At 36.8% G+C, this 15,502-nt stretch overlaps 1 protein-coding gene across 2 annotated transcripts in view; it reads left to right on the top strand.

Moving 5' to 3' along the window:
* LOC120076771 (signal peptide peptidase-like 5) overlaps nt 1–15,502 on the top strand; it is a 39,952-nt gene that overhangs the window by 14,256 nt on the left and 10,194 nt on the right. For both annotated transcript variants that reach the window (XR_016529108.1, XM_039030676.2), the window contains exons 5-10: nt 1,854–2,008; nt 2,444–2,623; nt 9,885–9,919; nt 10,022–10,178; nt 12,167–12,220; nt 12,290–12,382. Coding sequence is in view for 1 of the 2 variants with exons in the window: in XM_039030676.2 (XP_038886604.1) it covers nt 1,854–2,008; nt 2,444–2,623; nt 9,885–9,919; nt 10,022–10,178; nt 12,167–12,220; nt 12,290–12,382 (674 nt within the window). In the remaining variant the exon portion in view is untranslated. The remainder of the gene's footprint in view (nt 1–1,853; nt 2,009–2,443; nt 2,624–9,884; nt 9,920–10,021; nt 10,179–12,166; nt 12,221–12,289; nt 12,383–15,502) is intronic.

Genomic DNA, 15,502 nt, shown 5'->3' with positions numbered 1-15,502 from the left:
ATATATCAATAAAAAATTAATTAATTATGAATCAATAATAATTTTAATTATAAATATTTGAAGATTATAATTATAATTATATATATTCAATTAATTATAACTATAAACATTTTAATAATTTTATAATTAAAATTAATCAGTTAATGCATTTAATGAACGTCATATTAATTATAATCTAACACTTAATCATTTTTATTATTAAGTAAGCTCAACATTAGTAATTTCTTTTAATTAAATAATATGAGAAAATATATTTAAATGGACAATATATTATATAAAAGAGGAAGAAAATGAAATAAAAATATGATATATTAATAACGATTACTAAAAAGTATTTTGTAAATATGATTTGTTAATAATGAACGGAGTAATAAAAAACAATCACAATAAATAATCAATGATGATTTTGTGTTCATAATGAATGATCAAATTAAAATTAATCTCCATAAATTATTTGATTAAAAACAAAATAAAGTAATAAATTATTATTATTGAAAATGAAGTTTAATACTAACGAAATTTAACTAATCTTAGTTTACTAATTAAATATATTTAAGATATTATTAGTTAATAAATTAATAATTTATGTAAAAAATAATTCCATTCATTTAATAAATTTTTATTTTAAAAATAAGTCAAGTAAATAATATGATATATCATTATTGATTTATTAAAATAAATATTTATATCATTTTTGTTAAATTAATATTAATTAATTAATTAATTAGTTAACTATATTCAAAATGAAATTAGATGTAAAATGAAAAACAGATAGAGAGGGGAAAAGAGAAAACCCATAGTTTTGGAAGGGAATAGTAAATCCTTATCTGTGGGAAATGAGTATGCCTGTTGTTTATTCTCAGGCAAAGAGGTGAAAACTGTGAAACAAACATGAGAATTGGATATCTATGCCAATTCCCATGTAGAAAACCTGCCAACCAAACGGCTCCTTAGTGGAACGTGGGTAAAAGAACTAAAACAAATGTAGAGGGGATGTTGGTTGTGGTGGGATTCCATTTAATGGGATTTTTAATTATGAGGTGAGATGTTGGCGGTGGTGGGATTCCATTCAATTGGGTTTTTAAGGGAAAAAAATTATCTTGTAGGCTTAAACACTTGACACGTGTAGACTTTAATTGTCTTTATTTGGATAAGAAAAAAAAAAAAAATAGCAGACGGCAAACAAGTTAGCTTTCTAATCCATAAAAAAAGGTTAGCTTTCTTTTCCATTTTTTTTTCCCCTACTCCTTGTCCGCCGTTTTTTTTCCTTCTAATTTTTGTAATTTTTTCTGGTTTCTTTTCTTGTTCATTATCACAGCCAAGACATTCTTCATCTTATCTTTTTTGTGGTGCTGCAGCTACTTCAAACTTTGTTTCTACTATTTATATTTCTACAATTTTTCAACATATATTGTTTTCAATTCTACTTCTAGTTATGTGTGTTTTCTCAGATTTTCGTTTATTAGTATTATTTTTAATTATTTTGTTTTGTTTTCTTTCGTTACTTCCCTTTTCTTTGGGTATCAATTCTAATTAAAAAGAGAGTGATGTAGTCTTACATTATGGTATGGGTACTACAATAGTAAGCATACAAGGTTTTACATTTTATGATTATTATTACATTTAAACGGAGGCTTATGCCTCATAGTGCCTTAAGACTTATGCCTCTCCTCTTTATGAGAAAACACCTCAAGGCCACCTCAAGCCTTTAAAACAGTGAAACATTGGTAAACACTGTGTGGAAGGTGAAGTTGTGAATCATAACTGCATTTCCTGACATTCAAATAACTATTTTGTTGATAAATTTTGTTCTCCAATAACGTTTCAAGTTCCAATTACCTTTGTCCTTACAGTGAAACTTCTATTATATGCTCCAAAACGTCCAGTTGTGGACTTCTCTGTTGTGTTTTTGTGGATGTTGGCTGTTGGAACAGTTGCATGTGCTACCCTTTGGTCAGACATCACTGCTGAGCAGACTGAGGAGCGCTATAATGAATTATCACCGAAGGTACTCATGGGAGAACAAAATACTGCATTTAGGTGAAAAGCAATTTTTGAAAATTTGCTCACTGTTTTATCCACAATTAGGGCTCCAATTGACGCAGGATCACGCTTCTAAACGAGTACTCAGTTTTTGTTTTATTTTTTTTTCATGGTTTTCCAACTCATGCTTAGATGCTATATAGACTACTTTGCCATTGGGAATAGATGTTTGTTTCCAGGTATTAGCTCGAAGAACCTACAATCTGTATTTGTAGATTGCATATTTCTATGACATTTATAGTTTATGTGTGGACTTGAAGAATAATATGGTTTTTCCAGTCTTCATTTTACTTTTCTATCTTTCTGTTGGATAGATCTTCTTCTGGAATGACTTCTGTTTTCTCTTGAATTTATGCTTTGTTATGATCGTTTTTTTTCTTTTTTGTTTTCCTTTCACCAGGAATCTTCCAATCGTGGAGCAGCCAAAGATAACTTTGATGATGAAACCCTCGATATTAATGTTAGGAGTGCAGTAGTATTTGTCATTACGGCATCTAGTTTCTTGGTGCTGCTATATTTCTTTATGTCTTCTTGGTTTGTTTGGCTGTTGATTGTAATGTTCTGCATCGGTGGTGTTGAGGTAATGACATATTTCTTGCATGTACTTTTTGAGATTTGTGCTAAACTAGGATAGTAATTTTTGTTCAAATGATAATGAACATAATTTTGGAAATATAGTTTCTTTTCCTAGTTGATCCTCAGCCTTATAATTTCATATATTTATTTATTATCTGAGCAGGTAGAATGGTGCCTGAAAGAATCTACATTTTGATAGCTATGCTGTTATTTTTGTTTCATTTACTTTTAAAGTTGTTATCTTGTTGTGCTTCTGTATTTCTTCAATCCCTGTCTGTGCCTTTCTAGTTAATAAATGGGTATTTGTTTGTTCAGAAGGTAATTTTAGTTGTGAATATATCGTTTTGTGAATAAATTGTCTTCTTTAAAAAAACAATTTCAAATTTAATGGGAGTCGGAGGTTATAGGTCATTGAGTGAAATCAACATATGAATGTTCGATTTTATGAATTGACAAAATCAACCATTGTTTTATAAATAGTTTCAAATGTAATTGGTTTATGAGAAAATTCATTAGTATTGAGGGATTGCAACCATTTCTGATCCTCCTTTGGTTAATGGGAGTCGGAGGTTTACTTGGACCAATTATAAAGCACGAGGTAGTCTTGAAAAGTTAGGGAAGAAAAGAAAAACACCAGAGTTACGTGGAAAACCCTAGACTAGGGAGAAAAAACCACGATAAGAGTTTTTATTTTTAATTCAGATACATAGTACACATTACAGGGACAAGTATAAATAACCAAACAGTAAGAAACCCTAGACTGATAAAAGACCAAAATGCTCTTAGGGCTAAATTATAATTTCAACACTCCCCCTCAAGTTGGGGTGTAAATGTCAATGAGACCCAACTTGCTAATACAGGTGTCAAAAGTCTGTCTAGGTAACCCTTTGGTGAGAACACCCGCAACTTGTTGGCTGGCCGGAACATAAGGAATGCAAATGCTACCATTATTCAGTTTTTCTTTGATGAAGTGTCGGTCAATCTCAACGTGTTTGGTTCTGTCATGTTGAACTGGATTGTTTGCAATATTAATGGCAACCTTGTTATCGCAGTAAAGTCTCATCGGGTCATGAATTTCTTGATGTAGATCTACTAGAACCTTCTTCAACCAAATCTCTTCACATATACCCAAGCTCATAGCCCTGTATATGGCTTCGGCACTGCTTCTAGCCACGATACCTTGCTTCTTACTTCTCCAGGTAACTAAGTTTCCCCACACAAAAGTACAATATCCTGAGGTGGACTTCCTATCTGTAACAGAACTAGCCCAGTTTGAATCTGTGTAGGCCTCGATATACCTTTTATCATACTTTCTGAAAACCAAGCCCTTTCCAGGAGAAGACTTTAGATACCTCAGGATCCGTGTAATTGCCTCCATGTGTTTCATACGGAGCCTGCATAAACTGACTGACCAAGCTAACTACATATGATATATCAGGTCTGGTATGCGAAAGATATATCAGTTTCCTCACAAGTCATTGATATCTCTCTTTGTTCACAGGAACATCATATACTGACTTTATCAGACTGAAGTTGGCTTTTACAGGTGTATTTGCAGGTTTACACCCTGTCATTCCAGTCTCTCTCAACAAATTGAGAGTGTATTTCCTCTGAGACACAGAGATCCCTTCCATCGATATTGCTACCTCCATTCCTAGGAAATATCTCAAGGCACCCAGATCTTTGATCTCAAACTCATTTGCCACGTGTCGTTTAAACCTGTCAATCTCTGTTGAATCATCCCTTGACAGTATAATATCGTCAACATAGACAATCAAGACCTCTATTTTCCCTGGTGCTGACTTCTTAGTGAACAAGGTGTGATCTGAATGCCCTTGAACAAACCCCTGAAATTTAACAAAGGTGGTGAACCAATCGACCCAGGCTCTAGGGGATTGCTTCAGGCCATACAAAGATTTTTTTAATTTGCAAACCTGATTGCCGAACTGTGCTTTAAAACCTAGAGGTGAGTTCATATATACCTCTTCTTCCAGCTCACCATTCAGAGAAACATTTTTCACATCCAACTGATGGAGGGGCCAGTCTTGATTAACAGCCACGGAGAGGAAAACACGAATAGTGTTAAGTTTTGCCACAGGTGAGAAAGTTTCTGAGTAATCCACTCCATACATCTGAGTGAATCCTTTTGCAACCAATCTGGCCTTATATATGTCGAGAGTTCCATCTGACTTGTATTTGACAGTAAAAAAACCCACTTACACCTTACTGTTTTGTGACCTCTTGGAAGACTAACCAGATTCCACGTTTTGTTAGTCTCAAAAGCCCGCATTTCCTCCATAATTGTAACTCGCCATTCAAGAATTTCCAGAGCCTTGTGCACATTGCCTGGAATTATCAAAGTATCCAAGCTAGTGGTGAAAGCTCTAAATCTTGTAGACAGGTTACTGTAAGACAAGAAGCTTTTCATAGAGTGTTTGGTGCACAACCTTGTACCTTTTCGCAGAGCTATCGGAAAATCCAAGGTAGCATCAATCTCAATCTCACTGATCTTGTCTGCCTGTTGATCTGTACCCAACTGTTGTTCATTTTCAGTCCCCTGAGTACCACTTGGCGCTTCATTACTGCCATCATCCCTGACTTCGCCCGAGTCCCCTACATCACCTTCAACATACTCATTGTCATTATGATTAGGGGTACCTTAAGCCTGAGCCGGTTCCGGTTCTGACTCTTGAACACCTTCCAGCAGAGCAACAAGGGGAACAATTTCGAGAACTATTTCCTTTCGGAGATGCTTCCTATAGTAGGTTATCCAAGGCACTTGTTTTGTAGAGAGGACAGGCTCATTTGTTTCAAGGATAGGTTCAGGAAACAAGTCTAACGGAACATAGTAGGTGGAAGTGTTAGCCTCTTCACTCGAAGTCTCCCCCTGAAGAGGACTAATGGGAAAGAAGGGTTTATCCTCTAGAAATGTGGCATCCATGGTGACGAAGTACTTTCGAGAGGAAGGCTGAAAGCACTTGTAGCCCCGTTGATGGAGGGGATACCCAACAAAGACACATTTTTGGGCCTTAGTAGCAAATTTACTCTGGTGAGGACCGTGATTATGGACGAAAACGGTGCACCCAAAAACCCTAAGAGGAACATCTGGGAAAAGGCTAGTGGATGAGATGGATTCTTTAAAATACTTTAAGGGGGTTTGGAATTTGAGCACACGGGAGGGCATCCAATTGATGAGATAGCTGCAGTAGGTACAACATCCCCCCATAAATACGAGAGTAAGGATGTAGGTATTATGAAGGATCGGGCTACTTCAATGAGGTGGTGATTTTTCGTTCGGCCACCCCATTCTGTTGAGGCGTATAGGCACAAGAATTTTGGTGGACGATACCTTTAGAGTCTAAAAACGCACGAAGAGACTGATTAACAAATTCCACCCATTGTCACTTCGAAGAATGGCGATTTTGGTATTGAACTGGGTTTCGATGGTGGTGTGTAAAACTGTTGAAAGAACGTTGTCACTTCAGACTTGTCTGCAAGAAGGAACACCCATGTAAGATAGGTGTGATCATCTATGAAGGTAACAAACCACCGTTTACCTGACACCATTGTGACATTCGATGGACCCCAAACGTCACTAAATATCATGTGGAAAGGCTGGGAAGGTTTGTAGGGTTGTGAGGTAAAAGATGCCCTAGGCTGTTTAGCACGAATACAAACATCACACGACAAAGATGACACATTCACATTTCGAAATAAATGGGGAAATAGATATTTCATATAATGAAAGTTTGGATGTCCAAGACGAAAGTGCCATAATAAGAAATCAGTTTCAGAAACAGTAAGAGAAGACAGTAAACAAGTGCTAGATAAACTCCTAGAAGAAGCATCCTCGGAAAGGAAATAGAGCCCCCTATTGTGTCGGGCAGTGCCAATCATCTTCCCCGAGCTCAGGTCCTGAAACGAAATATTATTTGGTGAGAACACGACTTTGCAGTTCAAATCTCTGGTTAACTTACTGATTGATAGCAAATTATATAATATTTTTGGCACATGTAAGATATTCTGTAAAATCAGTCCTTGAATTGGAGATAAGTGACCCTTTCTAGCAACGGGGGCAAATGACCCATCTACAATTCTTATTCTCTCATTTCCAGCACTTGGATAATAGGAGAGGAATTGATTAGATGATCCAGTTAGATGGTCCGTTGCTCCGGAATTAAGGATCCAGGATTCATCTTCCTCAGCAAAGAAACTAAAGGAATGGGGAGTACCTGATTGGGCAATATTGCCGGTTCCGACTGTACCTGGATCCACCTGGCTCGTCCCTGGAGGAGCACCATCAACTGTTTCACCAATGAAGGCTCGACTGGACTTAGATTTATCGTTCGGAGGACGCTGCTTGCCATTTGGAGGTCGGCCATGTAATTTCCAGCACTGATCTTTCGTATGCCATGGTTTCTTACATTGTTCACAAATTGGAGGGGTCTTTCCACTCTGTTTGTCATTCTCTGATCTAAATGACTTGACTCCAAACGCAGCAGAGTCTAGGGCATTAGGCGTTGTACCATTCATAGCGCTAATTCGATCTTCTTCCAATTTGACCTTTGAGCAAACTTCCATCAGGGATGATATTGGTCTTTGTCCCAAAATTCGGCTCCAAACACTATCAAATTTCAAGTTTAAGCCAGCCAGAAAATCATATACGCAGTCAGCCTCCTCAATCTTCGAATATTGAACCCCGTCAACGGGGCAATTCCAAATTATTTCCCGACACAGATCCCTTTCTTGCCACAATAGTGATAATTTATTGAAATAGGTTGTTACATTGAGTCCCCTGCTTGCACTCATGCTCTTGTTTTCTCAATGTATAAAGGTGTGAAGCATTCTGCCTCTTCGAATAAAGTTTCTGGACAACTTCCTAGATATCCCAAGCTGAAGCTGAGTAAAGAAGAGGCTTCCCGATCTGAGGTTCCATACTGTTTATTAAAATTGAGCGGAGGAGGGAATTCTCCCCCTTCCATATACGTTCCCCTGGATCCCTAGGATTTGGTCTGGGTATCTCCCCTGTTAGATTTCTGAACTTGTGCCATCCCTCGAGAACCATCCTCACAGATTGTGACCAAGAAAAGTAGTTCTGGCCATTAAGTTTTTCGCCAATAGAAATTCCTGCAGAATTGCCTACAGAACCAGACATAATGTTTGCGAAAGGTAAAGTAGGGTAAGCAGTTACCGGAGTTTCTGAACATAACGGAACCCTCGGATATGTATCTGGTAGAAAATCAGTTGATGGATTGGCCGTAGATTTAACGGCTGCCTCCAAGTGCAGAAGTCAGCTGCTGCAGATTTGCCCGTTGTTGTTGAACGCTAACGGTCCCACTAAAAATCGTTATAGGTTGTTTCTGCCCATAGACCCTTGATGATATTGTTTCTGCTGGTGTGGGAAGACCAACTTGAGGAGCCGACTGACCAGAGGGTAAATAGTGGGAGAAAAAAACTTGCTGTAAAGGGTTGGACTGGATTGGGTTCAGTTGGACCGACTGGTTCGAGTGGTTTAGTGGGTTCTGGTAGACCGAGAGGCTAGGTAAAGAAGACGGAAGGTAGGCGATTTGGTTTAGATTCATCGAGGAATGGAAGGTCGAGGAGCTGGGCAATGAAGATGAAGGGGAAAAAACCGAAGGATGAGAGGACGACTGACCTGGAAAAGCTCTGCCGATTTTGTCTGGGTTGCGATCGGCAGCTGGAATGACGGAATTGTTGACGGAAGGCGCTCGTGTCTGGGTTGGACCAGCAGAGGGTGTTCGAATCTGGTTGAAGTCGTCAACGGCAGTGACGGAGGTCCTCCTATGGCAGTAACGGCTGGATCGACGAGGAGCTACTGTCCCGTGTGTTGGATTTGAATCGGTCCAAGTAATGACCGTATATATTGGTCGACTGTAGCCCTAATTTTAGCATTGTTAGAATTTTCTCCTGGAGTTCCCATCCTCTGCTAGAGTCGATGACTGAATCTCTTCTATTCCAGCGACATTCTCATCATCATGTTCTGATACCATCTTGAAAAGTTAGGGAAGAAAAGAAAAATACCAGAGTTACGTGAAAAACCCTAGACTAGGGAGAAAAAACCATGATAAGAGTTTTTATTTTTAATTCAGATACACAGTACACATTATAGGGACAAGTATAAATAACCAAACAGTAAGAAATCCTAGACTGATAAAAGACCAAAACGCCCTTAGAGCTAAATTATAATTTCAACAGGTAGGATAGATAGGTTGTTTTCTGTCGGATGGCTGGGAGCTTCCTTCGTGATGTTGGATAATTTGCAGACCCCAAACTTACTTCTAACCGTTGGCCTTTGAACCTTAACTCAGGGCCTCCCAGATGGAGCCCTTGTCCCTTTAGGTTTAAAAGCATTTGGTTGGAGCACTCGTTGATCAAGAAGTCCTTGCCTAGGTAGTGGCAAGTTGAGGTGCTTGGTTAGGTGGGAGGGGTTTGGTCCATGGGAAAGTTGAGAGGTCCTTAAAATCTTGGAATTAGGAGGCTTTTGGGAGACCAAGAGATTCTAAGTAAGCTTAAAGTTCTAAATGACCTAGAAGAGGAGGGGGAGTTGAGTGATATTCTTAAGAAGGAAGAACGTCTCCTTGTAAAGGGGAGTATACAGAGTTGGTTAAGGAGGTAGGACATTATTGACCCCTTGGAGAATGATCGTGGAGAGTGCTTACATGTGGATGGAGATATTAAACGAGAGATCCTTGCTTTCTGTTCTCTCTCTTTTCTCAGTCTATAGAGCCCATACTCTTTTTGGAAGGAGTAGACTGGAATCCTATCTCTACTCAAGATTCGTCAACTTTGGATGCTCTTTTCTCCTTGTGGAAATCAGGAAGGTGGGATTTGGTTTTGGTAGGACTAGAGCCCAGATTTAGTTGGCTTTTCTGTGGTCTTGTTGTAGGATAGTTGGGAGTGTATCAAGGCGGCTCGTGAGTTTTTTGAGAGGGGGTCTTGGATAGCTCCCTTAAAAGCACAAAAAAAAAAACAAGTCTACACTGCAAATGTTCGTTTACTGGACTTTTCTGATACTCACACTTTCTCTTTTGTGCATGCATGATTTATGCATATCCACTTGAATATTGATACTTGACAGGGCTTTTCCGTGGATTAGTTAATTCTTCTTTATCAGACTAGTTTCTGTCCATTCCATGCAAATATTCGGTGGTCTGTTAGTTGCAGCTTTATATTGAACATTGTAATTTTACGGCAATCTGGTCTCTTGAATGTTATTTGATAACCTGTCAATGCTTACCTTTCAGGGAATGCATGCCTGTATATTAGGACTGCTATTAAGGTATGCCTGCTTGCATATTTCTTCCTGCTAAACTTATGACGGGTTGTTTATATGTATGGTTTCTTTCTATAATTCTTCTTGTTTCTATAATTTATTGAGCAGAAAAGGCCGAAGTTGCGGGAAGAAGACTCTGGATTTGCCTGTAGTAGGGGAGGTCTCTGTTCTTTCACTTGTTGTGCTGCTTTGTTGTATAACTTTTGCTGTTGTCTGGGCCTTGAATCGGCGTGCATCATATTCTTGGATTGGCCAAAATATTCTTGTAAGTATCCTTTCTACTTTCGTTTTTGTTTCTTTTGGGCTCTTTTTCTTCTTATTAATCAATGATGGAGATGTGAGAATTCTGTCATGGGTATTTTTCGAAACAAAAAGGCTATGTATGTATCTACTTTTCTCCATGGAGATGAGAATTCAAATTGGTTGGTTCATGTTGAAGTATTGATAAAATTAAATTTATATCAACTTAAGCTTTTAAGTTAAGTAGTGGAAAGGTCCTGTGCTCGAACTCTTGGAATATTATTTTCTTCCTAGTTAATATTGAGTTCCAGTTACTGGGCCTTCTACAAATTTTCAAGCCATAAGTGATGAAGAGTGTTAAATTGTTGATCTAGATCTATCACAATTCATTAGTTTAAGCTTTTGTTGATTGAGGATTTAACTTGTTATCAAATCATGAGGTTTTGTGGGGTCTTTTCTTTTTTTCTTCTTTTTGAGGAAAAGGATACAAAACTTTTCATTAAAATAATGAAAAGAGACTAATACTCAAAATACAAAGAAACACGCATGAGGTTTTGTGTTCAAACTCCAGTAATATTATTTTCGCCCTAATTAATATTGATTTTCATTTGTATGGCCTTTTACAAATTTTCAAGCGCAAGAATGAGAGCGAGTATTTAGGAAGAAAGGAACAATATAGTTTTTAGAAAAAAGGAACTTAGCTTTTTTGATGTTTTATCCCTTGCTGATTCCATGTTTCTAGGGGGCTTCAGTTTCAAGGTTCTTTCTGTAAATATTCTCTTAGCTCTATTTTGCTTGATTGGAGACCTTTTTTTCATAGGTTGTCTCCGATTATTTTGTGGTTTTTAATTTTTTTTAAAATTTGTATGGCCTTATATTGTTTTTTTTTTCTTCATTTTTTCTCAATGAAAGCTTGGGTGTTGATTAAAAAAAAAAAAAAAGAAGTGAGAGGGAGTGTTTAAGTAATGATATAATTAAAATTTTCTTATTTGATGAGCTCAAGGATTTAGGCTTATTAGTGATTAACAGTCCATTTCCTCAAATATGAAATTGTAGACCAGCACTACTGGTTGATTCGGGAATGGAGGGTGAAATTGGTTATACTTTTTTGTTTGAGTAACTGATATCGTTGTTTCCATGTATTTTCGAAGATTCTATCGCCTTCTCCTTGTTTCATGGTTAGCTTCTTCTAACATTGTCCATGAAGTTTTGCGGAATCTTTTCCTTTGACTATTCTATTATTCTTTTTGTTCACGTCTTATGTGCATTGTACAACATTAGTGGGATGAAGAGCATTTAATTTGGAGATAGTTGATTAAAAGGTTTTGCTCCTTTCAGACTTATGAATTTTACCGTCTTGCTTATATCATATGAGCCAAGGTTACAAAACTACCCTTAGTTTTCCTTTTTTCTTTTCCTCTTCTTCTTCTCAATTTTCCTCCTATTTGTGTCGGCCATTCTCCATTTGTAGCCGATGTGGCCGACCATTTGAATGTTGCAAAAGTGTTGCCACTGGCCATTGGAACGTTAGATGCAGTGTAGCGAGATAAAGAAGTCTATCAGTGACTATCAGTGATGGAAACTGATAAAAAGTCTATCATTGATAGATGCTAATAGAAGTCTATCATTTATAGATACCGATAAAAGTTTATCGGTGTCTGTCAGTGATTGAAACTGCTAGAAGTCTATCATTGATATTATAGTGATAGAAATTGATACAAGTCAATCACTGATAGATGCTGATGGAAGTTTATCAGTGTTTTTTTTTGTTATTTCTGTAAATAGTTTGAAATTTTTTCTATCTGTGAAAGTTTACCTTCTGAAAATGTTGGCTGGAATAGCTCAAGAGCTAGCTGTCCAATTGTAAAATCAGTGGCAGGGCCACATTTACCAGAGGAGCTGCTTTCATATTACTTGTTCATTCCGCTGTTGTTTCTGTAACTGTGCTGCTTCACTCTTTATGTGCTTGATTTCAGTATATAGATTTTTAATTTGTCAAATTCTTCTTAATAGGGTATTGGCCTGATGATAACAGTCTTGCAGATGACCCGATTACCTAATATTAAGGTATCCCAAGAAGTTCATCCATTTGATTCATATACTGCTTCAACGCCCTTACAATCTTAATTATCTCAGGTAGCAACAGTACTTCTTTGCTGTGCATTTGTCTATGACATCTTCTGGGTGTTCATATCACCAGTAATATTCAACGAGAGTGTAATGATTGCGGTAAGCATTATTTCTGTTTTCTGTACATTTACTTAGAATTAATTCCAAATAAAGTTCAAGTAATGTAATGATATATATTTGTTAGAAACTATGAGATGAATGGGTTTTGAGTAGCATGTTTTGGATGTCATCTGTATTTTAAGCCAAATTTTGGGTTCTCTTGTTGTATTATGATGTATTTCTCTTGTTTGGTTTTACCTTTTTTTTTTCTTTTTGGGGTTTTACTATTCTTTCTTTCTGGCCCTACATTTGGAAACTTACTTGTTGGTTATATATTCCTAAGATGTCTATCTAGCTTGAAGATAAGAATGACCAAGATTTTAAAGGATAGCTTTCTTAATTGAATATGAAATTGATTCTCCTCCTCATATATGAAAATCCTCAAGTTACTCAGTTTTACCCCCCCAAAGTTGACTAATTATGGATTAAAGCTTCCAAGCTTATTCTTTTGGATATTTGGTTCAAAAGAACCTAAACGATTTTATAAAATAAACCACCTTTCTTGTTGGATTGGTCTGCAATTATCAATATTGAAGCTTCTCGAAGGTGATTGTAGGATTTAAGGACTTTCTCCCTTGTTTGCCGAAGTTTACCTTTTTTCTTCTTCTTTTCCGAAGCTTACAATTGGAATTTTTATTCTCGTTGACATCTTTTTCAAAGCATTAATGAAAAGTTATTTGTTTATTCTTTTAAGGGCTTGATTATGAATAAGAAACACAGATATTTACTTTGGGAAAGTTTTAGATGAAACATAGATGGAAATCTTTCATATAATCTTGTAAGTATCTGATGCATTTCTACCAACGAGCGCTGGGTGTTTTGGGACTAAATCTTGAATTATATATAATTTCCCTCCGGATAGAATATTTATGATATTGCTTTTCTTTTTCTTAGTGGTCATAATCAGATGAAGAAAGAGGAATTTATATCACTATCTTTCAACCTTTGTCTTCCATTTCTGTCTCCAAAGTGTCTCCTCCTTGGCATCCAGAGAGAGAAGCTGCTCTTTTGAGGAATTCCTTCGGATTTTGTGGTTGGGAAGGTCCCTTTTTCCTCCTTGCTATCTATAATGGCATCTCAGAAATAGTCTCTGGTTCTTTTGTGTGGTGATGAAACCAAAAGTGTCGATTCCACTCCTTGAGAATGACTTTTTCAGCCTTTGAGTTTCTGATACAAAATTGAAAGTTTAACACATATTACCTAATTAAAAAAACCAAAAAAATCTCCACCCCACAAACCCAAAAAAAAAAAAAAAAAAAAAAAAAGAAAGAAAGAAAGAAAAATTAACGAAAAAATGGGAAGAAAAATGGGAAGAAAAATGAAAAAAAAAAGATAAACAAAAAACGAGGAAAAGAAAAGGGAAAAGAAAAAAAAAAAAGGAAAACGTTAAAGCTTGCTAATGGGACAATGGGGTGGGAGTTCTGAAAGAGCCAAATGCCCTGTTGTGGAAGATGTGATTACTAGCAAATATCCCTTTAAGGAGGGAAAGTGGATTTCAAGCTTCAAAGTTCGAACCAAATGGGAATAAAAAAGGGTTGCGGAGATCTATTCACAAGGCTGCTGCATAGCTGAAAATTGGTACAAAATTATTCTTGGTAAAGGTGATAAGATTCAGTTCTGGGAGGATTTGCGGATTGGTGACCAGAAATTTCAAGTCCCTTCCCAAGAATTTATAATGTGGCTTCTATGAAGAATGGTTTCACCCATCAGCATTGGTCGACCTCCTCAAGCGGCTGGGTTATACCGTTAAGAAGGTATTTGACCAGTGATGAAGCTACAAATTGGTGTCCCTTCTCAATCTTCTTGAAACTATTCAACCTTCAAATCATGAGGACTCTAAGACTTGGACCCATACCAAAGAGGGTCAAACTGCATTTAAGTGAGTCATTGATGCCCGAATTGAACAATCACATAGTTTCAATGGATTCAAAGCTGACTGAGACTATATGGAGGGCTAAAATCTCAGAATGGTACACATGTTTATGTGGATATTTATTCAAGGAAAGCTTTACAAGTGTCATGCTTCAAAGAAGGTGGCTGAACAACTTTTTATCCCCCACATGGTGTGTGATGTATAGAAAGGGTTGTGAAAATCAGCGGCATTTATTCCTCATTTGTCCTTGGGCTGCGTCATTATGGGATAATCTTTTCCGTATGTTTGGGCTTAGTTGGTGGCATGGTGCTTTCCTAGAATGATTGATGAGGCTTTATTACAATTAGTTTTGGAGCTCCCTTCAAGGAGAACGATTGAGTTCGTTAGTTGAATGCAATTGTGACTGCTCTGTGGAGGTTTTGGTTTGAGAGGAATCAGAGAAATCATGAATGGAAGGAGTAGAGAGCGGAGAAAGTGTAGACTTTTTAGGAGAGGTATGTGCCTGAGAGTATACATTTCAATGAAGCAGTTGAAGGATTTCTAAAAGAAGCATGAGCACTTTAGTGTGGCTAGCATATCCATATTTCACATGTCGTGTCAGACTCTTGGATACTCTCATTGAACACATGTCGCGCAATAAATGTGTTACACACTAGCTGTAAAATGTCAATATTGGTCCAACATTATTAGACACGTATCTAACCGTTGTTAAGTATACTAAATACTAAATTGACACATAATAATATGAGACAAAAATAATAAATTGAACTTAGTTTTTTAACATATAAATACAGAAACTTCATTGGCTTTGAACTTCCTTTTGAATATAAATGATATATATTTTAGAAAATGTAAATTTTTAATAAACATGTTTTTATATGTCCATGTCCTAGATTTAAAAAAAAAAGACGTCATAATGTTTTTGTTGTGGTGTGTTGTATCTCTGCCTCTTATCTATATCTGTGTTTCTTAGGATCTTGTACTTTTCTTGATATGGCCCCATTGGACTTTTAAAAAGGCCATCTTGTAACATTAAAATCTTCCCCCAATAGCCAACAGTCTGAGCAGAAGTTGGACAAATTGTAGATATCTTGCCAGAAATCAGTTATTTCCATTGATTTTGAAGGCCCATATGTACGAAACAATCAAAAGGAGGAACTATCAGCAAGAGAGATATAAATAGAAAGAGGAAGAGCACACTTAATCATGGCCAAAACAACTAAGGATGGATCATTCCACATAATAGT

The sequence above is a fragment of the Benincasa hispida genome, chromosome 4 (genome assembly GCF_027475165.1).
Source record: "Benincasa hispida cultivar pf3 chromosome 4, pf3_genome.v1.1, whole genome shotgun sequence".
In the NCBI taxonomy this organism is placed as follows: domain Eukaryota; kingdom Viridiplantae; phylum Streptophyta; class Magnoliopsida; order Cucurbitales; family Cucurbitaceae; genus Benincasa; species Benincasa hispida.
This window is presented reverse-complemented; position numbering and strand designations above follow the sequence as displayed.